Source organism: Chiloscyllium punctatum, chromosome 5 (genome assembly GCF_047496795.1).
Source record: "Chiloscyllium punctatum isolate Juve2018m chromosome 5, sChiPun1.3, whole genome shotgun sequence".
Taxonomy (NCBI): domain Eukaryota; kingdom Metazoa; phylum Chordata; class Chondrichthyes; order Orectolobiformes; family Hemiscylliidae; genus Chiloscyllium; species Chiloscyllium punctatum.
This window is the reverse complement of record NC_092743.1, coordinates 31,326,827-31,354,373: the sequence shown is the minus strand read 5'-3', so window position 1 is coordinate 31,354,373 and position 27,547 is coordinate 31,326,827. Positions and strand designations below refer to the sequence as shown.

The 27,547-nt window shown below is 39.1% G+C and overlaps 1 protein-coding gene across 4 annotated transcripts in view; it reads right to left on the bottom strand.

Annotated features, from left to right (window-relative positions):
• The window catches only part of zfat (zinc finger and AT hook domain containing), a 236,288-nt gene that overhangs the window by 3,710 nt on the left and 205,031 nt on the right, over positions 1–27,547 (bottom strand). For 3 of the 4 annotated variants that reach the window (XM_072569983.1, XM_072569985.1, XM_072569982.1), the window contains 7 exons: positions 26,493–26,642; positions 20,692–20,865; positions 19,617–19,705; positions 15,670–15,808; positions 13,916–14,037; positions 5,329–5,455; positions 4,166–4,293 (listed from right to left, as the gene is read on the bottom strand). In XM_072569983.1, the coding sequence (XP_072426084.1) occupies positions 4,166–4,293; positions 5,329–5,455; positions 13,916–14,037; positions 15,670–15,808; positions 19,617–19,705; positions 20,692–20,865; positions 26,493–26,642 (929 nt within the window). The remainder of the gene's footprint in view (positions 1–4,165; positions 4,294–5,328; positions 5,456–13,915; positions 14,038–15,669; positions 15,809–19,616; positions 19,706–20,691; positions 20,866–26,492; positions 26,643–27,547) is intronic. The other variant, XM_072569984.1, reaches the window with a different exon arrangement.

Genomic DNA, 27,547 nt, shown 5'->3' with positions numbered 1-27,547 from the left:
TTTCATTTATCAAAGTCTTTCTAGTCTGTCAGTTTCAATGCAGTAACACTCACTATTGGTGATTTCAGAAAATCCTTAAAGTTTAGATGAATTAGATGATGATTGGCTATTAAAGGTAGATTCCTTTGTTAAAAAATATAATTCAAGTAATAGGGCGGCACAGCATTCCAATGCAGTTAAAACTGATGAAAATACAATCAATTGTCTTTCTCTTAGTTGATGAGTTTAGTCACATTCTGGTTCTAGAGGCTACAAGTCAACAATGCAAAGCTACAACACTGACGGATGATTTGAATCATTATTGTGAATAGAAATGCAGTAGAAGTAATCAAACAACAAAGAAGAACAAAGAACAAAGAACAAAGAAAATTTACAGCCCAGGAACAGGCTGTTTGGCCCTCCAAGTCTGTGCCAATCCAAATCCACTGTCTAAACCTATCGCCCAATTCCGAAGGATCTGTATCCCTCTGCTCCCCAGCTACTCATGCATCTGTCCACACACACCTTAAATGAATCTATCATGCCAGTCTCTACTACCTCTGCTGGCAACACGTTCCAGGTACCTACCACCGTCCCTGCAAAGTACATTCCATGTGTATCCCCCTTAAACTCTTCTCCTCTCACCTTGAACACGTGACCTCTCGTTATGGAACCCCTCACCCTGGGAAAAAGCTTCTCTCTATCCACCCTGTCTATATCCTTCATGATTTTGTAGAGCTCAATCAGGTCCCCCCTCAATCGACTTTTTTCAAATGAAAACAATCCTAACCTACTCAACCTCTCTTCATAGCTAGCACTTTCCAGACCAGACAACATCCTCGTAAACCTTCTCTGCACCCTCTCCAAAGCGTGGGTTTCCTCCGGGTGCTCCGGTTTCCTCCCACAGTCCAAAAATGCGCAGGTTAGGTGAATTGGCCATGCTAAATTGCCCGTAATGTTAGGTGTAGCGGAATGGGTCTGGGTGGGTTGCGTTTCGGTGGGTCGGTGTGGACTTGTTGGGCTGAAGGGCTGTTTCCACACTGTAAGTAATCTAATCTAATCCTTGTGTAATGTGGCGACCAGAACTGTGCACAGTATTCTAAATGTGGCCAAACCAAAGTCTTGTAAAATTTTAACATGACCTGCCAGCTCTTATATTCAATACCCTGTCCGATGAAGGCAAGCATATCATATGCCTTTTTGACCACTCTATCCACCTGTGCAGGCACCTTCAGGGTACAATGGACCTGAACTCTCAGATCTCTGCTCATCAAGTTTTCCCCAAGGCTCTGCTGTTTACAGTACAGTTCACTCTAGAATTAGAACTTCCAAAATGCATCACCTCACATTTGCCCAGATTGAACTCCATCTGTCACTTCTCTACCCAACTCTCCAGTCTATCTATATTATCCTGTATTCTTTGACAGTCCCTTATGCTTTCTGTTACTCCTCCAATGTTCATGTCATCTGCAAACTTACTGACCAGACCACCATTCCCTCTTCCAGATCATTTATGTATATCACAATCAACAGTGGTCCCAACATTAATCCCTGTGGAACACCTTTCTCCATTTCATGAAATTCCCTTCAACTACTACTCTCTGTCTCCTGTTGCTCAACCAGTTCTTCATCCACCCAGCTAGAACACCCTGCACACCATGTGATTCATGTTCTCCATTAGTTTACCATGGGGAACCTTATCAAATGCCTTATTAAAGTCCATGTATATAATATCGACAGCCCTTCCTTCATCTATCAACTTGGTCACTTCCTCAAAGAACTCTATTAAGTTGGTAAGGCATGATTTTCCCTGTACAAAACCACGTTGCCTATCACTGATAAGCCCATTCTTTTCCAAATATAAATAGATCCTATCCTCAGTACCTTCTCCAACAACTTTCCCACCAGTCAGGCTCACTGGTCTGTAGTTACCTGGAATATCCCTGCTACCCTTCTTGAACAGGAGGACAACATTAGCAACACTCCAGTCCTCCGGCACTTCACATATGTTTAAGGACGCTACAAAGATATCTGTCAGGGGAGCAGCTATTTACTCTATTGCCTCGCTCAGCAACCTGGGATAGATCCCATTCGGTCCTAGGGATTTGTCCACCTTAATATACTTGAGCCTACACAACACATCCTCCCTCCTTACATCAACGTGATCCAGAGTAAACAAACTTCTGTCTCTAATCTCAACATTCATCATGTCCCTGTCCTCACTGAACACTGATACGAAGTAATCATTGAGAATCTCACCCATTTTCTCAGATTCAACACACAATCTTCCTTCCTTATCCTTTAGAGGACCAACCTTTTCTCTAGTTATCTTCTTGCCTCATATATATAAATAAAAGCCTTGGGATTCTCCCTCAATCTGCTCGCTAAAGTTATTTCATGACCCCTTTTAGCCCACTTGATTTCTCTTTTAAGATTGGTCCTACTCTCTGATATTCCTCCAAGGCCTGTTCTGTACTTAGCTGCGTGGACCTTTTCCTCCTGGCTATTCGCAAAATTTCTCTTGTCATCCATAGTTCACGAATCTTGCCTTTCCTATTTCTTGTTTTCAAAGGGATATGCCTATCCTGCACTATCTTCAACATATCTTTGAATACCTCCCACATATCAAATGTGGATTTCCCTTCAAATAGCTGCCCCAATCCACATTTTCCAGCTACTGCCGAATTTTGATATAATTGGCCTTGGCCCAGTTTAGTATTCTTCCCTTCAGACCACTCTCATTTTTGGCTATGTGTATTCTAAAACTTACAGAATTGTGCTCACTATTCCCAAAGAAGTCCTCCACTGCAACTTATACCACCTGGCCTGACTCATTCCCCAACTCCAGGTCCAATATAGTCTCTTCCCTAGTTGGGCTATTGACATACTGCTCTCAAATACTTTCCTGGATGCTCCTTACAAACTCTGCCCCATCCAGAGCTCTGACACCAAATGCATCCCAGTCATGTTGCCTCTACATCTTTCCAAAATCTGTTTACCTATTTGTTCTTCTACCTCACGCTCACTGTTGGGAAACCTGTAGAACAGCCCCAAGAATGTAACTGCACTCTTCTTATTTCTCAGCTCCATCCATAATGCTTCACTGCTCAAGCCCTCCATAATGTCTTCCTTTAACACAGCCATGATATCATCCCTGACCAGCAATGCAACTCCTCCCTGCCTTTTACTTCCTTCCCTGTCCTGTCTGAACCATCTATATCCTGGAACACTTAATTGCCAATCATGCCTTTTCCTCAACCAAATCTCTGTGATCACAATCACTTCATACTCCCAGGCACCAATCCAAGCCTTAACTTCGTCTGCCTTGCCCACTATACTCCTTGCGTTAAAGCATATGCACTTCAGACCACCAGTTCCTTTGCGTTCATCTGCTCTCTGCCTACTCTTCCCCTTGGTAATGCTAACTTCATGATCCTGTTCCTTAAAGTCTCTAGTCTCCACCTCATTGTCTACTAGTCTTCTCTTCTGGTTCCCAGCCCTCTGCTCATTAGTTTAAGTCCTCTCCAACAACAGTAGCCAAAACTCCCCAAAGACATTAGTTCCAGTCTGGTTCAGGTGTAGACCATCCAATTTGTAATAATCCCACCTTCCTCAGAACTGGTCCCAATGTCCCACTAACCTGAACCCCTCCCTCCTACACCATCCCTCAAGCCATGTGGTCATCCTACCTATTCTTTTATTTCTACCTGGACTAGCATGTGGCACTGGTAGCAATCCTGAGATCACTACCTTTGAGGTCTTCCTCTTTAACTTCTCTCCTAGCTTCTTGAATTCTGCTTTCAGGACCTTATCTCATTTTTTACTTATATCATTTGTGCCTATATGCACCATGACAACTGGCCGTTCACCCTTCCCTTTCAGAATGCTCTGCAGCCGATTGATGACATCCCTGACCCTAGCACCTGGGAGGTAACATATCATCTGGGAGTCTCATTTTCGGCCACAGACCCGCCTATCTACTCCCCTTACAATGGAATCCCCTATGACTATGGCCCTACTAGTCCTTTTCCTGCCTTTCTGAACAGCAGAACCTGACACGGTGCCATGATTCTGGCAACTGCTGCCCTCCCTTGGTGAACCATCTCCCTCCTCTTTTGAGTTTTGTGTCTTCTGAGTTTGACTCCATATTGGACTTTATAATACTGAAAGGGAATGGAAATCTTACTTGTTCTACAACTGTTAATGTGCCTGGTGCCATGGTAACCACAGAAGCAACAGCACCATCATGATGTTCTGGAGCTAAACCAATAATTTGCTGAAGAATGTTTACTGCTGTTGAATCCATTCTATCGCCTAGGAATAAAAGAAACATACAAAATCAGTAATGTTTTTCCCAATTTCTCTTTCAACTCCAGACATGTTGAGTCTATTTTGTAATTCCACAGATTTCAACAGTGTTTAAGTACTATTTTAAATGTCTGTAGCTAAACACTGAATAAATCTTGGCCACTTAATCATAGTTAAACCTGACTCTGTCCTCATCCATCATCCGCATATATGCTTTGACAGAAGTACACATTTACATTGGATAGTTATTAAAAGCTGGTTCTGATTTCCTTCTCTAATTTTCGGGCAGTTGGGTCAATAATAGCAGCAGAGCTGCTCCCTACAACTGAAATAAGCAAGTCGACCTGGGAACTTCTGATGCTTGGTTTAGTAAAGGATGCCTCTGTATATGAGACTCCAGGAGGCTGAATCAATACTTGCTAATTATCAAGGATGATACCAGAAAGAATTTTGAAATAGCACATTACATAACGCGTGGCATGATACTACCTAAAGTCACTGATTAAAGATTATACTGTACCAAAACATTAAGCTTCCAAATAGTGTATTTTTACAGCATTTTATATTGTCATGTAAAGTGGAGAAGCTATCTATGGTCTTGCACACACCAAATGACTACAACTTTATTTTTTAGGATGATAATCTCAGACAGTGTCTTCAAAGACTCAATTCACACTGTCATCTACAACTGTACCTTGATAAATATGAATGCAAAATATTGCCATAGCAATTTATAATGGTATACGTTGACAGACAATTGTGAATGGGAATTCATAACTCTCTGAACACTGCCAGGATGAAGCTGCAGAAAAGATTGAGGTCCAATCATTAAAGTGCTCCAGGTAAAATATGTTCTAAGTCCTTTACTATACTGTTAATTTATTAGCATTATATACTGTCCTTGTACTTGAGTTGAGTCAAACTGAAGTAAAGCAAGCTACTTCACAACAATCACCAATGTGCTTCTCTGATATGAAGGAGAGTTGGGGTGGGGAATAGGGAGAAGGCAGTTAAAGGCCACAATTGGACTCCCATACTTACCATTCTCTGTGTTGTACCGTAGGTCCTGAAGAGCTGCCACAGCTGCCTGAGTGCCCTGAGCATCCTCTTCACTCTCTGTTATGTGAAAATACTGTGTCTGAGTCTGCTCTGTAGAAGCTTCAAGAACCTGAATACAAATGCAAATACATTCTCAACCACTTATTGTGCTTCATTACGCTTTTGTCCAATGAAAGAAAAATTGAATTTCTTGTGACTAGTAGGGCAAGCAACATTGTTTTGCTTTGTGTCTGGGATGCAAGGGTTGTTAGCAAGAGCAGCACTTTCTCAAGCCCATTTGCCTTTAGAGAAGGACCAAGCTTATTCCTTGAACCACTGTAATCCATATGTTGTGAGTATACCCATTGTATTTTTACAGGATGCTCTAGGATTTTGACTGTATGAAATTGAAGCAAATATTTTCACATTTTAGTACACAGCATTTACATCAATTACTCTAAAGGACAATGACTACGTGAGAGTGGCTACATTTTTGTTTTAAAAATAATCCCTGCAGACACTGGCTTGAAGGTACCCACTGAAACTTTTCATCTTATCTAAAAATGCTAAACCTCTTCTCTTTTTTTTTTAAGGCTGATCTTTAAATACCGAATCAATATCACTACTTATATTCCTTATAAACACTTTCAAAAGTCATTATTTTGAACCATTCATGAATTTATGATTAAAATCTGCAAGCAGTGGAGATGGGCGCTCCTGTTTTTAGGGTGAATATGGGTCCACAACAGGACATGGCATTGGCAGTGGCATCAATGAAGTGGACCCAGTGATGAAGAGATGGCGTCTAAAGAATGCAATCCTATATTGGTGGGTCTGGAGCAGGCAGTGCTGAAGTGGTGGAGGAGGGGTGGAGGTGCAGGCATCGTTGGTAAGTTGGTTAGGGCTCAGGATTCATGGCAGAGGCAGCAGAACGAAGATAGGCTCTCTTTCAGTTACATGATTTTATTCTTAAGTATTCAAAATGGCACCGGATTGTGGTGACTGTTGAAGCTTTTCACTGTATATTGGCATCAAATTAGGTAACACACAGTCACACTCCAATCTATTACAACAATATAACTCTGAAATTAATTTACTACCTTATACTGGTCTTATTCATGATTCCAATCTTCTTGTCCATTTGAAACTGCAAACTCTTGCAAAATTGTCCAAATTGATTTTTGTTACTGTGTCCTTGCTTTCACTAGGCCGAGTTGAGTGGTGGCTTGGCAAATCAAGATATGAAGATATCTCCATTGGTCTCAAATTTGAAACCAACTCCACATGTAATCTTGCCTGTAATTTTCTTTTTCTGTGCTCTCTATCCCATCAGCTACTTGGTCAAAGCTGGAAAATATTCTAACTCATAACTTAAATTGCTCCAATTTCATCATGGGAATTGGAATTTTAAAAAAAAATCAGTTAATAACAAATCAGGAACAAAAAGCTAGTGTCATTATTGGTGATCATGTAAGTACCAGATTTCCATAAAAGTATAGCTGGTTCATTAGTGTCCATTTGGAAATTAAATCTGCTGTCCTTACCAGGTCTGATATATATGTGGTCACAGCTATAGCAATGTAGATAGAGAATTGGGCAAGGGAGAACTCCAAGATGGGTAATCAACATCACCCAGAGAGGGTGTTCTGAGAACTGGAAAACAATGCAGCAGGGGAGCACACTGAAAACAGGACATGAGGAGGGTCTACATGAAGAGCTGCCTCCTAGTCTTGGTTCTTATTTCAGTAAAGGGAAAGAAGCTGATTGTGAGTACTGGAAAGCTTTTCTACTATTCTAACTGCAATAAAAACTTTGTAAAGTTATAGGATAGCAGTTCAGTTCAGTCAAGTGGAGTGAACAATCCATGGTCTGTGTGAGGTTGTTGAAGCATTTATGTATCCCTGAATAAATCATTTGCAGGAAGTGTCACTGGAACTTCAGTAGTGACAATGTTGCGTATCCATGAGGCAAAGGACTACATAGGTTGCACCTTTAGGGATATAATGATATCTCAGGTTAGAGGTGTATAGGCAGCAAGGGAATGGCAGAAGGCTAAGAGAACCAGGTAGGCAATGCAGGACTCCCATAGTCTATCTTGCATGCTAACTGATATTCTATTTTGGACATTGGTGAGGGCAATGGTTCCCCAGGAGAGTGCAGCCAGGTCCAAGTTGGTAGTACCACAGGTAGCTGAACTGGACAGTGAGGAAGCAAAAAGAATGGAAGAGCAATAGCCATAGGCGATTCCATAGTCAGGGGATCAGACAGATGTTTTTGGAGTTGTCAGCTTGACTCCAGGATGGTGATATTTTTTAAAAAAATATATAGAGGGATATAAATTACAATATATAATAATCTGAATCCTGGTATACAAGGGGCAATTTGCAAGTTTGTAGATGACATTAAACTTGGAAGAAATGTAAACTATGATAAGCACAGTGTGGAGTTCCAAAAGGCCAAGTTGATAGAGTTGAGTGGGCTGACAGGTGGCAGTTGAGTTCAATGAAGGGAAATTTGAGGTGAGGCACTTTGGTCCGAAGAACACTGAAAGACAGTATAAAATAAGGTATACAATTCTAAAGGAAGTGCAGGAGCAGATCATTGAAGGTGGTGAGAGCAGAAAACATAGAGTGTTCTTGGCTCTGGAGCATAAGGGCATGGAGTTCAAAAGTAAGAAGGTGATGTTGAACTTGTCTAAGGCAACTGTTAGACCTCACCTGGGGGTTTTGTGTGCAGCGTAGGCATCATATTATGGGAAAAAAACTGAATGCATTGGAGAGAGCACAGAAGCAATTTACTACAATGGTTCCCGGTAAGGGAAAATTCAGATGAGGAAGCAGATTGAAGAAGTTGGGACTGTTCTCATTGTAGAGAAGAAGGTTGAGAGGAAATCTGATTGAGGCTGAGCTGGCTGGATAAAGCAGTTAGGGAGAAGCTGTTCCTGCTAAGAAGAAACAAGAATAAAACATGATGTGCAAATGAAGGGTGATGTGAGAAGGAAAACTGTTTCACGCTGAGCTGTTGAATTCACTGCCTGGAAATGAAGCAGGGGCAGGTTCAATTGAGGCATTCAAGGGGGCATTGGATGATTATCTGGATATTAATGGTGAGCAAGGTTATAGGAAAAAGGCAGGAGATATCAATAGATAATAGAGGCAGTGCAAGCGCAATCAGATGATTGACCTCCATTTACCGTATTAATACTGTGATTCTGATTCTGTGATGTTGCCTCCCCAGTGCCAGAGTAAAGGAGCTGCTGCAGGATAGTCTTTTGGGGGTAGATGATCAGCCTCCATTTTGGTACAAATGATTTCATCAAGAATGGGGATGAGGCTCTGAAAGCAGATTTCAGGGAAATGTGAAGAAGATTGAAAAGCAGGATCTTAAAAGACAAAGCTCAGGATTGCTCCCAATCCAAAGTGTTACTGAGCTTAGAAACAGGAGAACTGAGTGATTGGATACATCACTGGAAAGCTGGAGTAGGAGGGTGAACATCAGATTTATGAACCATTAGGACTGATTATGGGGAAGGTTGGACATCCACAGATGATGTAGTCAGCACTGAGAAATATATTATTCAATAAAATTGAGCAGTATCCAAAGATGTTTATCAGAATATTAAAAGTAAGAGAAAGTTTGCATAATTTTGAGTATCTGAATTACGTTTCAAATTAATCTTCACTCACTAAAGAAAACCATCTTAATTTCTTCAATCTTTGAATATCTCTCACCTTGGCATAATTCAAACTAACCTCCTCCATACCTTCTCTAGAACTTTGATATCCTTCCTAAACTGTAGTGTTCAGAATTGTACACAATATTCTAGTTAACCAGTGGTTTGTAAAGTTTTAGTAATTTGCATGCATTGGTATTCACATTATAAAGCTAAGTAACCCAAATATTAACTGTCTTATCTAGCTACCCTCATGCTCGGAAGGATTTGTAAAAGTGAACTCTCAGGTGTCTCTGCTTTTGTTACTTCTTCAAAATAGTACAAATTGGTACAGTTGTTTTAGATGGTAATTGATGGTACATTATCTTGTTTCTGTCTTTACATTCTCTATCACTTCCCATGATTTGAATTTACAGCAGAATTACCATTTCATCTTGATTGAATGGCCTGGATGAACTTTGTTGTTTAATTAAATATTATTTGTAAAAAAAAACACAAACTAAAGTATTTATTAATACATTTTGTATTTCCTTTTTTAGTTAATTGAATCTCTTCTTTGAGTCCCCCAACAACTTATGATACTGTGCACAAGCACATTTTACATTTTCAAATTATTGAAAACCAAACAGCAGTATTGATGGGTTGACCAGACATGTTAATGATCAATAAAAGAAAACACTGCAGGTGCTGGAGATCTGAAACAAAAACAGAAAGTACTGGAGAAACTCAGCAGATTCAGCAGCATCCGTGCAGTGAAAAACAGATTTAATGATTAGAGTCTGGTTCTGATGAAACATTAACTTGGATTACAATGTTGAAGAAAGCAGTTCACTACCATCTTCTCAAGGGCAAATATGGATGGGCAATAAATGCTTCTCCAGCCAGTGTAGTCCATATATCATGAATGAATTTTTAGAGTGAACCCTATTTCCCTGTATTCCTGATGAAGGGCTTTTGCCCGAAACGTTGATTTTCCTGCTCCTTGGATGCTGCCTGACCTGCTGTGCTTTTCCAGCACCACTCTGATCTAAATCCCCATTTCCCCGTTGCTTGCCTACTTCCATTAGTACCTGCTCAAGTAATACATTGAGTAAAATTTTCATTTCTATAATCAAATCCTTTCATGGTTTTCCTTCCTTATCTCTATAATTACCTGTAGACATGATTTAAGATACCAGTGCCTCTCTAATTTTGAACTCTTGTATGCTCCAATTATAATTGTTAGACCATTGATCACCAACATTTTTAAGCATGAGATCACATTTTGAATTTAAGTGCGACAATTTACGTGGACTGTCGGAAAATAAGTTTTATAATTGTGGTTGTTTCACTGAACAAACTTGACAATTCTAAATCCAATATAGATAACATGGGGATCTTGTATTAGAGTGTCTGCTGCATCTCTAATGGCTCAATTATTAAATCTAAAATAACTCATGATAATGAGTTATAAAATGCTATACACAATCAGAATCAATGTTAAGTCAACTAATCTCAGTAAGGTCAATAGGAGCAGTACTACACCTGGTTAGGAGTGACTTCTGCTGATTCCTATGCAGTGACTCCTAATGGATTAAATGTTGCTGATGCTAGATTAGATTAGGTTAACTTTGATCTTTAATAACTATTGTTTAGCACTTTATGTCCTTTGACATTAAAATACATGTGAAGAAGGGCTGCAGGTTAACAGTATAAAAAGTAGGAGCAGTAGTATATCTTACCTTAGATCAGAAATATTCACAGTATTCCAAATGCTGTCTGACTAGTGCTCTGTATAGTTTTAGCAAGACCTTTTTAACTTTTTCCCCTTTGAAATAAAGGCCAACAGTCCATTTACCTTTCCTATCATATGGTGAACCTGTATGCTAGCTATGGTTCATGCACCAGGACCTCCTTCCCATCCCCTCTGTGCGATAGCTTTCTGCAATTTTCCCGCCATTTAAATAATACTTAGCTCTTCTATTCTTCCTGCCAAAGTGCATAATCTCACATTTTCCCACATTGTATTCCATCTACCAGGTTTTTCCCTAATGCTTGACCTGTCGATATCCTTCTGCAAATTCCTTGCATCATTCTCACCATTTGCCTTCCCACCTATTTTTGTATCATTCACAAACTTGGTGATAATACATATATTTCCATCACCAAACGATATATATATATACAATGATGGCCCCATCACTGATTCCTATGGCATTCCACTAGGTATAGATTACCATACTAAAAGTGTATGGGGAGGCAATGGCTTAGTTATATTATTGCTAGACTGTTGATCCAGAGACCCAAGTCATGTTCTGGGGAACCAGATTCGAATCCTGCCATGGTACATTGTGGAATTTGAATTCAACAAAAATCTGGAATTAAGAGTCCATGATGACCATGAATTGATTGTTGGAAAAAACCCCCACCTTGTTCACTAATGCCGTTCAGGGAGAGAAACTGGCATACATGTGACTCCAGACCTACAGCAACGTGGTTGACTCTTAACTGCCCTCCCTGGCCTAGCCAATGACGTCCTCATCCGATGAATAAAAAAAAGTCACCTTTTTCCAAACTCTGTCTTCTATTAATTACTCAATTTTTCCCATTGTTATCAGATTTTTGAATGAACCTCTCAAATGTTAATGTTGATCCCTCTCTTTGCACCCTCTTTTTGGCTGCAACACTGTATTCTGTTCTGCTAACTGAGACTTTTTTTATGGTATAATCTGCCTGTAGAGTATGCAAAACAACACTTTTCATTATATCTTGGTATATGTGACAAGTATAAGTCACATTAATCCTAATACTAATATACTACCCCAAAACCATGAGCTCTTATCTCATTAACTAACCATACACATGGCAACTTATTAAACACCTTTTGGAATTCCAAATATATTACACCTACTCATTCCACTCTATCTACTTTGCTTGTTAACAACTGTGATGGACTAGGCCAGACCACTCAAAACATTAAGCAGGCAGCCCCAGACTGCTTTGGTAAGTATACAGTGAAAATTACCTGGAGTAAGATAGCTAGGTTGACTACTAAATTTTAAAACAGACAAAAATGTATTCACAAAATTACACAATGAAACACTAAGAACAGAATAAAGAGCCCCTACAGAACTCAACCTATCCAACTAGACTTAATTATGCTGTTGTGAATATACATAACACTACCAATAAGCAAACTCCTTTAAAACCCAGTATAAATCGAACACATGCTTACAGGTTGAAGTTGAAGGGCAGAAAAGAGAGAGAATTTCCACACAGTTCCCTGTTGAACCTCCCAGTTCAAGAATGAACTAAAAACTGCTCAGCTCAGCTCAGCTAGAGAACTAACCACTCCCCTCTCTTTATACAGGTCACTTCTAAAGCATGACCATTTTAGCTTGAAGTCTCATCTGTTTACATATAAACAAAAGGCCTCTCAAAATCCTTTTCATCTCTGTACCAAACCAGACTGATCGGAGTTTGGCCCAGTTTTTTGCCCCTCTGAAAAAAAACCAAGGATAGGTTTCCTTGAGCCAAGGAACTGCTTTTAGAAAAAAAGGGACTAGCTTTGTGACACAACTCAAACAAATTTGTGAGGCATGATTTCCCCTTAACAAAGCCATGGTGACTTTGCTTGATTATATTATGTATTTCTAAATTTTTAGTAATTACATTCTTTATAATAAACTCTACCATTTTCCCAATAACAGATTTTAAGCTCATTGATCTACAGTTAACTTATGTCTTCCTTCCTTTTTGAATAAGGGTGTTAGATTAGCAGTCATTCAATCATCTAGAACATTTCCTGAATCTAAGGATTATAGGAAGATTAAAATCAGTGCATCCACTAGTTCTGTAGCTATATGCTTTAAAACTCTAAGATACAGCTGATCAAATCCTGGGGAATTATTAGCCCAGTTCATGAGCTTTCCTCATAATTTTATGCTATACTAGCACCACCTGCCCCTGATTATTTAGTACTTTTGGAATGCTATTTATGTAAAAATTGATGCAAAGTATTAATTCATAATTCTGCTATTTCCTGGTTCTCTATAATTATTTCCCCAGTCTCAAACTACAAGGGAGATCTTTTACACTGCAATTGTTTGAATCCTCCCTCTTTATAAAACAGCACCTCCAAAATAGCCTGATCCTTGTTTGATTCCACAACATTTTGTTCTAGAAAACATTTTTCAAATATACTTAATCAATGTTTCCATATGGCTGCCTCTGCTAATTTGATTTCCCAATCTACATGAAAATTAAAGTCACCAATGGTTAATGGCCTTTTTTAAATGCCCTTTTATATCCTGATTTATTCTCTGTCCTACAGCACAGCCTAAGAAACATACAAATTATTCTCACTGGTGTCTTCTTCCCCTTGTTATTTCTTACCTCCATGCATGTGGATTCTATAATCATCCGATTCAAGATTATTTCTTGCTACTATACTACTTCCATCCCATACTAACGAGGCCACCCCAGCAGACTCCTTGCCAGCATTTGCAAAAGTTTATGTACCTTTGAATATTTAGTTCCCAGCTTTGATCTCCTTGTAACCAAGTCTCTGTAACAGCTATAAGATAACACCCATCATCTTCTATTGATGCTGTCAATTCATTTATTATGTTCCAAACATTATATACATTCAAGTAAAGTGCCGTTAATTTGACCTTTTTAACATTTTATGCCACTGATGACCCAAATTGCTGCTCTTTTTAAATGCCTGTACACTTTGTCCCTTCCTGTGCAACTCCACGCATAATTATCAAACTACTTGCTTCTGCAGTGCTGACTTATTTTTTGCTTTATAGCCTACATATTCCTTCATCTGAACCCCTCTCCCCAACTCTAATTAGTTAAGTGCAGTGTTGAGCTGGCATCATCTGGAACTGCACTCCTGTAAAATTTAATACCTTTGGGAGAAGAATTAGGTACCTGTTCTATGGCTTCCCCTTCTATGCTGCCCACAATCTTCAGTCCATGTTTGTTTTTCAAATGTCTGTTGAGCTCCCATTTGGTACCATATACAAAACTGCATACTGGACACTTTACACCACCTGTAAAACAAAAAGGGAAAACGGGTTAGAAATTCAGCTTAGAGTAGAACAGGATGGTGAAATTGTGAATAGTTTAGTTCAACAACAATACCAACATAAAAACAAGTTACAATTATATATCACCTTCAACATATGAAAGTATCTCAGGAGCCGTATAAAGGAAAGGAAGACTCTGAGCCACCTGAGGGAATATTAGGTCAAATTACTAAAAGCTTGGTCAAATGCATAGGTTTTAATGAGTGTTGTAAAGAAGAAAAATAGGGTTAAGAGGTGCAGTGAGTGTATTTTAGAACTTTGGATCTATGCAACTGAAAGCATGCCCACTAATTATGGAGCGATTAAAGTTGGAGATGCGTAAGAGTACAGTAGAGAAATGCAGATATCTCAGGTTTAAAAGAAATTACTGGGATAGGGAGGGACAAGGCTAAAGAGGGATTTGAAAAAGGGGTGACAATTTTAAAATCAAGATATTGCTTGTTTCGGAGTCAATGTATTTCAGCGAGGAAGCGGTGAGAAGGGACTGTTAAGACATAGAGGACAAAGTTTTGGATAGTCTCAAGTTTCTTGAGAGCAGAATGTGGGAGACTGGACAGAATGTATTGAAAAAGTCTAATGAGGTGGTACTGAAGACCTGAATCTGGGTTTCAGTAGTAGACAGGCTAAAAAAGGGGAAACGTTAGATGGATGTTATGAAAGTACAAATAGGTAGGCTTGGTGATGGCATGAACATGATTGTGAAAGTTCATTTCGTGGTCGAGTGTGACATCAATGATTGGCCTGAGTCACTACTACTGGAGAGATTTGGAATCAGTGGCACGGGTGTTGAGTTTGAGACATTAAAGATGGAGGCTTCGTTAGACTTATTGATATTTAATTGGTGGACATAGTTGTTCATTCAAACTTGAATGCCAGAGAATCAGTCAGAAAATACTAATGTAGTGGAGGGACTGTGACAAGTTATGGAGTGATATATCAGGGATGTATTACCACCTTGCTCTGGTCCAACTATGATAACATTGCATTTGCACATTTGACATTAGGAAGGCAAAATTGTAAAAGCTGAGCTTAGGGAGAAAAGAGAAAGATCAAAGATAAAGTGAATACTCTCTTGATTTGGGAAAAGGAAGAAAATATTGAGGAGAGACATTTGAAGTGTTGTCAAGATAATGTGGCTGTCAAGATAATGTGGCTGTCAATGATAGAGTAGCAGGGAGTGAAGGAAACTTGCCGTGAGAAGAATGAACACAGTGATGGAAAGTACAGACAAATTAATTTTTGAGGTATAGCTGCTCTGTTACGTGGAAGTTATTTGATGAAGGGTTCATACTTAAAACATTGACATGTCTCTTCTCTCAACAGATAATGATGGACTTTGAGTGTTTCTAGCAGCTTCTATTTATTCAAGGATTTCCGTCATTTGTAGCACTTATTCTTTTTTAATAATATAAAGCAATACATGTCAGTCAACTGAACTTTTAAATAGCACCTTGCATCTGAGAATGCGTTAGATTGTAAATTACTTTTGAAGTATAAAGATGGCAGTTGTTTTTAATTTTGTAAGATGCCATATTGATTTAGGAATCAATGTTAACTGCAAGCTGCATGCATTATTTTAAAGAAAATCTCTAATACCTTGCTGTGTCACACTTTCTTGAGCCAGTACACCAGTTCCAGCATTGACATATTCATCATTGGGATGTTTTTTGTGGTAATGTCTCTTCAGTGATCCAGCCATATTACAGGAATAGTGGCACAGTGCACATCGGAAAGGCTGAAGTAAATAAGGAGAACATTATTAATAACAACAACTATATCAGTAACACAGAAACACTAAATAGGATCAGCAGCAGGGATGTTCTGCAACAGTTACACCGACAATAAGGATAGCGGCAATTTTTCCACCAACTATATGGATAGCAGCACCAGCTGCATCATCAATAGGGATAGCAGCAACACCTGCATCAAAAACAGGGAGAGCAGCATTATCTCCACCAACAATAGGGGTAACAGCAGTATCTGCATGAACAACAGGGATAACAGCAACATGTGCACCAACAAGCTGGGAAGGCGGCAGTGTGGTGGTAAAGTCATCAGGTAATGCAGAGATCCAGGCTAATGTTCCAAGTAACTTAAGCTCAAATCTTTCCATGGCAGTGTTGAAATTTGAATTAATTGAAATCTGCAATTAAAAGCCACTCTAATAGTGACCATGCAATTATTGACAATTGTTATAAAAACCCACATAGTCCACTTTAGCGAAGGAAATTGGCCACTTGGTCAGCTCTACATGTGACTCCAGGCCCACAGTGATGCGGTTGATTCTTAACTGCCCTCTAAAATGGCTTCGAAAGCCAAACAATTCAAGGGCAATTAGGGATGGGCATCAAATGCCAGCCTTCCTAGCAACAACCACATTTGATAGAACAATATAAATATGGATGAATAGTGACATCTGTATTAACAATAAGGGATGGACCAACATCTGCACAAACAGCAGTGGTAGGAGTCACAACCACAAAAAAAAGGAAAAACTGCATCTGGATTTTTAACATTCATTTACAGGATACGAGCATCATAAATTAGGCTCACATTTATGGCCATCATTATTTGCCCAGAGGGCCTAGGGGAAGGTAAATTAGATTGCCTGCCTTGGTTGTCTGGGTCATCAGCACAACTATTTTAGAAGTTGTTAGGCCCTCCAATCATCACACTCCTCCTACCCACCCATGGCCATTCATTCTAGCTCAGCCAATTCATGACGCCTACCAATCCCATTACAGTTCCACATGCCTACATGCCTTTCATGCCAACTCAGCACTAACTCATGATTGTACCCAATCCCTAAGAATCTTTATATCCTCAGCCAGTATCTACCATGATCAGTCCTTGGAAGCCGTTTGGTAATCAAAAATGATAAACTTCTAGAGCTAATTTAACTCTTACTCCTACACATTTGACAAATTCCAAATTCACAAAATCTATTCAAAGCTTTTAAATCTCAACTAATTAATCTCTTATAAATTATTAAACTTTTATTTGACCTAATTTCATAGATAGCTAATCCTTTGACATACTCTAAAATTGGAAGTCAAAATGTGAACCAGAATTTTCTATTAGGCTGACTGTAGTTTTCAGATCCAGCCAAGCATTTCAAAATGACATAACAACAGTCCTTGGAGAAATGTACACAAAAACTCTAGTAAAAATGTTAATGGCTTCTTCTAACCTGTGCCCATCAGAGGTTGTTTTTTTAAATCAAAAGCTCACAATGCCAGTTGTAGCTCTTTATTTTATAGAGTAGAGCATTTAAAAATCTCTTCAGATCTTAGTTATACAGAACTCATCTGTCATTCAGGACATTTATGGGATCCCAAACAATTGCTTAGAGACTTTTCAACAGCGAAAATGCTGTCTGTTCGAAATTAACATGGAGTCAAATGACATTTATTTCCTATGTGAATCATGCTCCACCTTCTTTCTCTACTGACAAAAATTTCAATCTGCTGGAAAGGGGGAGAGGGAGCATGACTTTTGGCCCCTGCCTGTCGTTTTTAAAGGATCCAGATTCTCCTAATTCCATGCATCTCATCTGTTCAATCTCTCTCCCAGCCATAATCACAGTTCTAGTTCTTTTGATACATGCACTCTTTTGTACTTTGTTTAATTTATGTTCCAAATATAGTAAGCTACATGCTTTTTCTTTCCTGGAATTCTCATCGTTTGTCAGAAAGAAGTTAAAAGCTGAGCAGGGCCTAGAACTGATGGTGCATAACTGTAGCTCAACATTTCACAGTAGGCCTCATTTCAATAGCGGCAAGCTGCCGGCAACTGTTGCTTCTCCATTGGCTAATGCTAATATCACAAAAGAAATTCTAGGCTGCTTGACTTGTTGGTAGTTATGTGGTTCCCAAATTTTAGCCTTGTTGCACACAATTTTCAACTGTTAAAGGTACAATTCCCCAGGAGGGTCCTATTTTAGTTAACCATTTTCCAAAAGTTGAAACTCATACAAGTCACAACTGCCTTCAGTCCCTCTGCTCTCATATAACCTTTGCTAAATGAGTTTTGGCATCAAACTGTTGTATTATAATTAACTATAATGTATCTATGACTATTTCAAACTTAGGTGTATTCTGCATTAAGAAATTTTATTACCTAGGAATCTAGATTTTTGCGTAGGAAGTGGGATTCTGGAAGAAGAACTAATCCTGTATGATATTCCCACCTCTGCTGCTAGCATAGAGGAAGCAGAATTTTCTTGGGTTTATGCTTTTGATAACCAAAGAGATGCAAAATTAACAACTGGATAGGAATGAAGATAGGTCAACAGGAAAATGAGCTACTTCCTAGTCTAAATTGGTAGCCATTGCTGTGACTTCTGCCTCTGCATGGCAATTTTAAAAAAAGGATCCCTGTGTTCACAGGGACCAGGGCAAATAGAGAGCCTGGATGCAGATTAGAGTAGTGGAATGTTGAATACTAAAACATTTATTGCTGCTCAACATTTTTACATTTAAAGCTTTCACTTGTTTATTGAACAAAATTGTTTGCACTGTTTCTGCCCTGCTCTTGTCAAGTTGTAGCTGAAAAATGTGTTGCTGGAAAAGCGCAGCAGGTCAGGCAGCATCCAAGGAGCAGGAGAATTGACGTTTCGGGCATAAGCCTTTCTTCAGGAAGTTGTAGCTGGTCAGCTTCCGAGTGCTCTTAAAGGCTGACTAGCTTCATAAAAATCTAGAAGGTTCAAAAGAGGAGCTCTTCTAAAAGATCCCTAATGACCTCAAGCTACCCAGTTAATGAGACAAGAATTTCATATTTCCACCTATTCCCCTGCCCCTGTCCTTCGTAAAGTCAGGGAGTTTAGGCAAGTTGGGAATGGAGGAAGCAGATCAGCATGCAGGACATATTTCTTTTCTTTCCCACCTCTGTTCCTTCCTGATTGGAGATGGGAAAACTCCAGTCTTAAGTTCTCTAAGTGTTAATAGCCATCATTATGTCAAGGGTAACAGCAAAAAATGCAACCTTACTGGTTCTCTTCAAAAGAAGTATGCCTTACAAATAATGTTTCACCCCTTTAGTTTGCCATAAATCAATATTTGTCTTTGATGTTAGTGTCAGGAATGATGCCGAACCAAAGAGCAATAGGATAAGAATCTGGTCATCGTGATCTCCTGCTTCCAATCATCCCACTGCTAATAGTTGTTAAAAATTCATGGGGTTTACTACAAAAATAGAAAGCACACTACAGGCCCTTTCATTCCTCTACAACTTGCTTCTTGGGATTGGAAAAGCTTTCCTTTCAGGAAAGCAGCACTCAATAACAGTTGAGTCAGGAATTCAAGTGGGCTGAGATTGCACAGCCTTCAAACATGATAGGAAATGCATCGTCAATCACATTCTTTTTGATAGTCATAGATAACACTGTTCATCAGCCATTTGATTTACTAGCAATGATTCTATATCCTGACTGACAATCTTGGTTAGATTCCCTGATAATAACCTCCTCTAAAAGTAATACCAAACCATCAAAGTTTGTGTCGTAATCATCTCATAAGATTTTACTCCAGGCAAATAATTCTTGCCTTGAAAGCAGCATGCTGTTCCATATGCCGAAGGAGATTTGGCTTTTGTGCAGCGGTATAATCACATACTGTACATTTATATTGTTTACCTGCAGGATAAGAAAACAGCTAGTATGAGAAAGGAAATATGATCAATAACTTTTGCAATGAAATTACCACTCAGAAAATGGTCTGTAAATGATGCTAATCTACTCAGTAATGAAAAACAATTAAAATGAACACAGAGTCAAGCCATGTAAATGTTTAAAATGGTTTTCAGCTCAAACAAATAAACATAATTTGAATTACAGGTAATTTTTTTAAGATTGGAAACAAATTGTTTAACATCTAAGGCATATGGAGTAACCACAGATTGCTACATAAATTTTAACAGGCCATAAGATAAAGAAGTAGAATTAGTATAGTTTCATTGAGTTTGCTATGCCATTTGATCACAGCTGATATGTTTCTCAAACCCATTCTCCCGCACTCTCTACATAATCTTTGAAGTCCCTACTAATAAAGAACCAAATTATGTCTAGTAGCAGTGAATCCATTATTCTATCCTATTATTCTAACTTTGCAGAGTGCCAAACTGGCAGTGTTGATAGTTGATACCTAATCTGCCCTAGTGTTTTTTCTCCAGTTCTGGGTAAATGCCTGAATGAGACTTTAAGACAAGTATTTGCAAATTAATGGATTGATACTCTTTTAAAGACTCCAGTGAGAAGCTAGTTGCTGATAGTGGGATAGGAAACCAGATTCTTCAGTAGATCCTGTGGATGTTGATTTCAGTTAAATTCAGAAACAAAAAACCCTCCTCTCTGGATGCATCAATGAGTAGTATTGATGATCTAATATTGATATTTGCTTGCAGGAGCTGCATGTGAAGGCACAACCACTGATGGCAGTTCATACTAAGTATGCAAATACAAATTGATCTTCTAAACTCTTGGTTTATTGCAGGCGACATATCTAAATTGAGGGATTTTTGGCTGGCAAACACATTATGTTTGAGCACTCAATATAACTTGGCAGTGTCCTCGCTGATTCAGACACCAAATTATAAAAGGTTCTACTGTGTAACATTACTCACCATCAGCAGTGTGCAACAACTTATGACTCTTTAGACTGCCTTTTGATTTGAATTTCTTTCCACACAAGTCACAGAGGTGTGTTTTCTCAGTGCTGTGACGATTCATGTGAGCTCTCAAGTTGCTCTTACTGCGTGTGGCATATTCACAAACTGAACACTTGAATGGCTTCACTCCTGGAAATGAGAAAATTTATAAGCACCATTTAATACTTGTGCCACATAAAGTGAAAGCTCTCAAATTTTCCGTATTTATTCATATACTCAAACATAATCTTATTTGCCAGTCAAAAGTCCCTGAACATAGATGTCATGGCTTACATTGAACAGAGACTTTAGAAGATCAGTTTGCATTAGCACATTTAGTGTGAACTGCCATCAGTGATTGTGCGCCCACATACACGTGTATACCACAATACAAATACAATTTCTCTAACAAAAATCACCATTTTCTTCCACTTTCAATAAGAAAATTTTGAAGCTTTTTGATTTGATTCCTTTACACCATTACGTTGCTTCATTTGATGATCACAACATATGTCGTTTTAAAAACAAGTTTAAGAAAAGCCTGTACCGAAAACTCACTTAAGGGGGTTTGTCAATGCAATTAATGGTGCTAGTAAACCTGTAATAAATCTCTCTGACTATACGCTCTCAGAGCACAAGTTGTTTGTTCACGGTTTCAATTTTGGCATGCCTGTCTCCCACTTCAAGAAAAGAGTCTGAACTCCTCTCCTGTGAAATATCTGACCACAAATCAATTTCCACTGGAGGAGATGAATCCTTAAAAGCCTGTCCAGCTGGGATTTACTGGGATTGTAAACAACTTGTTTGAATTACATATAGTGTTTATGTCTGGCAATGTTTTAAGGCATCAAAGGGTTTACCTATCAATTACCCAATAAAGAGACTGCAATACTAATCTTGAACAAACGGGACTATGTCAACAAAATGCATATAGTAAATGATGGGTGTAAGTTTTCCTTCATTGGATTTGCCACTAAATGTGACTGGACAGCTCGACACGAAAGCAAGATTAAAAATACTTGTTGGGCTTCCAGAAGAGCAATGAGTAGCTAGGTGATATATAATAGGGTGCATCCTCACAACTCACGAGTCCATGCATGGATAGGATGCCCAAGACGCACAAAAATGATGTCTCCTTTCCACATTATGTTAGCTATGACTGGTTCTATACAATCTGCACTGGCCAAATGACTGGCTGAATTGCTACAACAGCAGGTATTCCAAAGACATGGTGAATGACTCCTTCATATTTGTAGGCCTCTTGTGGGACAATGGTATTGGCCTGACCTGAGTCAGAAGGCTTGGGTTCAATTCCCACTTACTCCAGAGGGGTAATGCACCTAACAAATTATAGAGTCACAGAGCTGTACAGCATGGAAACAGACCCTTTGGACCAACTCAACCATGCTGATCAGATTCCTAAATTAATCTAGTACAATTTACCAGCATTTGGCTCATATCCTCCTCAACCCTTCCTATTCACATACCCATTCAGAATGCCTTTCAAATGTTGTAATTGTACCAGCCTCCACCACTTCCTCTGGCTGCTCATTCCATTCTCACACCACTGTCTGCGTGTAAACATTACCCCTTAGGTCCCTTTTAAATCTTTCCCCTCTGACCTTTATTCCCTCTACTTCTGGATTTCCCCAGCCTGGGAAGTGTAATTCACTAATTCCATGCCCCTCATGATTTTATAAACATCTGTATAGTCATCTCTCAGCCTCTGAAGCTCCAGCAAAACTGCCCCAGCCTACTTAGCCTCTCCCTATTGCTCAAATCCTCCAAACCTTGCAACATCCTTGTATATCTTTTCTGAACCTTTTCAGGCTTCACAGCATTACTTCTATAGCATGGAGGCCAGAATTGAATGAGGTATTCCAAGCGTGGCCTAACCAATGTTCTCTACAGCTGCAACATGACCTCCCAACTCCTAAACTCAATGCACTGACCAATGAAGGCAAGCATACCAAATACCTACTTCGCTATCTTGTCTACTGGGGACTCCACTCCCAAGGAACTATGAACCTGCATTCCAAGGCCTCTTTGATTCAGCAATACGCCTGAGGTCCTTACCATTATAAGTCCTGCTCTGATTTGCTTTTCCAAAATGCAACACTCACATTTATCTAAACTAAGTTCCATATGCCACTCCTTGTCTCAATGTGATCAAGATCCTGTTTTACTCTGAGGTAACCTTCTTCTCTGTCCACTACACCTCCAACTTTGGTGTTATCTGCAAACTTACTAACCAAACCTCCTAAGTTCACATCCAAATCATTTATATAAATGACAAAAAGCAGTGGAACCAGCAACAATCCCGTGGCACACCACTGGTCTCGGACATCCAATCTGAAAAGCAATCCTCCATCATCACCCTCTGTTTTCTACCTTTGAGCCAGTTCTGTATCCAAATGGTTAGCTCTGCCTGTATTACACGCTAATCTTGCTCATCAGTCTGCCATGTGGAACTTTGTCGAACACCTTACTGAAGTCCATATAGATTACAATCAGTGCTTTGCCTTCATCAAATTCTCTTTGGTACTTTTTCAAAAAACTCAATCAAGCTGGTGAGACATGATTTCCCACACAGAAAGCCATGTTGACTGTCCCTACCTTTCCATATACATGTAAAAACTGTCTTTCAGAATCCCCTCCAACAAGTTGCCTACCACAGGCTCACCAGTCTATAGTTTGCTGGCTTTTCCTTACCATCTTTCTTAAATAATGTCACCATGTTAGCCAACGTTCAGTCTACCGGCACCTCACCTGTGGCTATTGGTGATACAAATATATCAGCAAAGGGCCCAGCAATTAATTCTGTAGCATCCCGCAGAGTTTTAGAGTACACCTGATCAGGTCCCATAGATATATTTACCCTTATGCATTTTAAGACATTTTTCAAGCTGTTGCTATTTATTTCCCCAAGTTCTCTGTCTTCCATTTCCTTCTCCATAGTATACGCTGATGCAAAATACTCATTTAGTATCTCCTCTACCTCCTGCGGTTCCACACATAGGTGGCCTTGCAGATCATTAAAGGGTCCTATTCTCTCCCTAGCTACTCTTTTGCTCTTAATGTATTCATGGAGTCTCCTTGGATTGTCCTTAACCCTATTTGCTAAAGATATCTCATGTTCCCTTTCTGCCCTCTTGATTTTCCTCTTAAGTATACTTTTACTGCATTTAGTTAAAAATCACACAACACCAGATTATAGTCCAACAGGTTTAATTGGAAGCACACTAGCTTTTGGAGCGACGTTCCTTCATCAGGTGATTGTCCTGATGAAGGAGCATCGCTCCGAAAGCTAGTGTGCTTCCAATTAAACCTGTTGGACTATAACCTGGTGTTGTGTGATTTTTAACTTTGCACACCCCAGTCCAACACCGGCATCTCCGAATCATGTTTACTGCATTTATACTCTAAGGATTCACTCGATCCTTGCTGTTAATAACTGACATATGCTTTTTTCTTTTTCTTGACGAAAACCTCAATTTCTCTAGCCACCCAGCATTTCCTATACCGACTAGGAATATACTGTCTCTGGACTCTCATTATCTCATTTTGGAAGGCTTCCCACTTTCCAACCATCCCTTTACCTGTGAATACCCGCACCGATCAACTTTTGAATGTTCTTGCCTAATATTATCAAAATTGGCCTTCCTAAAATTTAGAACTTTAACTTTTAGATCCAGTCTACCCTTTTTCATCACATTTTAAAACTAATAGAATTATGGTCATTGACCCATATTATTGATTAAGACAAAATCCTTCACAATGGTGAAGACTATTTAGGACATATACATCAATGGAAATGTTGAAAAAGAGGTGTGCCAGGAAGTTGCCTGGACTGGATTGTATTAGCTATAAGCAGAGGTTGGACAAACTTGGATTGTTTTCGCTAGAGCATCAGAGGTTGAGGGAGCAACATGATAGAAGTGTATACAATTAGGAGAAGCATGGCTAGGATGGAGCTCAGAACAGTTCTGAAGATGCGTCACTACACCAGAAACAGTTCTGCTTTCACTCCACAGATGCTGCCAGACCTGTTGAGTTTTCCTGTAAATTACTGTTTTTGTTTCTGTTTTCCAGCATCCACTGTTCATTGTTTTTCTTTGTCTAACAGATACCAGCCTAACCTGGCATTTTATCAAAAGAGAACCCACTCATTCCAGGTATTAGTCGAGAGTGTGGCGCTCTCCAAGCAGCAGGAGTGTCAACATTTCAGGCAAAAGCCCTTCATCAGGAAGGGCTCCTCGGATACCACCTGACCTCCTGTGCTTTTCCAGCACAACACTCTCAACTCTAATCTCCAACATCTGCAGTTCTCACTTTTGCCCATTCCAGGTATTACTCTGGCAATCCTCTTCCTTACTGCTTCTAATGTATTTTCATCTTTTCTTAAATAACGTGATCAATAAATGGTGGCACTGGAAGTAGTACTGCAGGTCAAGCGACATCTGAGGAGCAAGATGGTTGACGTTTCAGACTTAACCCTCCAGATGTGGTCTCTCTCATGCCCAGTGCAAAGGAATCATTATCTTCATGTTCTTGCCCCTTGCAATAAATAATAAAACACTATCAACGTTCCTGATTATTTGCTCTACATGTGTATTTGCTTTTTGTGACTTAAGCATTTGGAACATCCAGATCCCTCTGGATCACAGAACTTCACAATAGCTCACCATCTAAGTAGTATGCTCCTTTTAGATTCTTCTCATTAGAATGGATAATTATCTATTTTCTCACACTACACAAACTTTGCCAGATCTTTGCCCACTCACTTAACTTTTGTCTTTTTGTTGCCTACTTATGTCCTCTTCACAACATAATTTTTAATTTATTTTTCAGTTATTAGCAAAGTTGGCAACTGTGCTTTCCAGTCCTTCATCCAATCCATTGTAAACAGGAGAGGTCCCTGTGGCACTCTTCTCAGTACATCTTGTTAATATCAAAAAGATGCATCTATCTCAACTCTTTGCTTCCTGTTATTGGAAAATCTTCGAGTCATGCTAACATGCTATCCCTGAAAACATGAGTTTTTATTTTCTGCAACAGCCTTCAATGTGGCACTTTATCAAATATTCTGGGAATTTCAGTACAGTACACCCATAGGAAACGCTGCTTCCTCAAAGGATTCCAATAGTTTAGTTAAATATTAATTTTCTATGTTGTTGGAAAATTTGAAAATTTGTTGTTGAAAATCTCTAAGCACCCCTGTAAAACTCCTTTAATAAGAGCTTCTAACATTTACCCTGCGACAGATGTGAAGCTTACTGACCTGTAGTTCCCTCTTTTCTATGTCCCTCCCTTTTTAAATAAAGGTGTTACATTTGCTCTAACCTGATGGTACCTTCCCTGGATCAAGGACCATAGTAGTAAAGATTATGTATTTTTATTTTTGGATTGTTAAAAATGTGGAGTTAATTTTTTTATTGTGGGAGCACTGTCATCAAAAAAATTCAAACAAAGTCAAAAGCCATCTTCACAGCGCATTAGGAAATAGTAACTTTATCTATATCTGCAGATCTGTTGTAAAGAAAAAGTTCAAAGCTAGAAGGACCACAATGCATGACAGGTTGGAAAACTTCTATAATTTTATAAAGTTACTGTATTTTAATTATTATCACACATAGCATTGTTCATTGTCTGCCCTTCTATTTATAATATTGAGCATGTTAGATGGAGCCCATGGAAATGTATACCAGCAGCACACAGTGCCTTTGGGAGAAAGAATAAAATTAAGAAACATACTTAGTGTGTTTGTGCATTCATACCTTCATGTGCCCAAATATGACGCTGCAGATCTGTACCATTCTTCCGGAAATAGCAGTCACAATAAGGACATTTCACTGCTCGTTTTCCAATCAATCCTTTTAGTTGTACTCGTTTCCCTAGAATCTCTGAGATAGTGCTCATGGGGACCTCTGCAAGTGGATGTTACAATGACTTAAATAAAAGTGAATTCATGGCCTGTTAGGCCACATAAACAGCCTTTGAATTAGAACATTGTATGACATGGGCAGATATATACCAAAGATGAAATTGAATTAATAGAGAATTTTTGAAAATTTATGGAAGGTTCTTGCTTTCAGGTATGAAGGGCTTCAGATGTGAGAAAGCAGAACAGTCTAACTTGGCATTGGAAATGATCCAGTGAGGATGTTAGAAAACAAATATATTTTACCTAAACATAAATTTAGAAAGCATGAGCAAATCAGGCTTTAAATGCAAATGTATCAGACTTATCCCTTCATTTCATAAAAATAAAAGGCTATCAAATTATAAATCACAGAATCATGCAGTGTGCTGCCCATCTAGTTTGTACTATCATTGACGATGGATGGTTTGGAGCTGTCTTTATGTGCCGTTTGACTTAAGGAAATATTCAAACTCCCTGCTGGTAAATGATGTCCCATTGTCCGTGACCAATACTGCTGGGAGTCTGTATATTGTGAACGGTGCTCGCAGCTTCTCAATCCGTACAATTGATGCTGCCCATTCTGCAAACTGTACTGGATTGATAATTCTTTCACTCTCCAGCCTTCTGTATTTCCACCTCTACTTCTGCATACAAGGCAAATGGCACCAGGCAGGCCTTACAAAATCTTGGCATTGTTTCTTGGTCAACATGCAAAGTAGCTTTGGCCCCTTTGATAGTCCCAAGCCCTTCCTCAAATACTCCTGGTATTTCACTAGGACTTCACTGAGAAATCCATTTTCTAATCGAAAAATGTTGAGCTAATCAAAGAAAACCTTTCTCAATTAATTCTTCATGTGTGCCGAGCCCTTGACATAAAATATTTACAATCAAACCCAACTGTTCCTAACA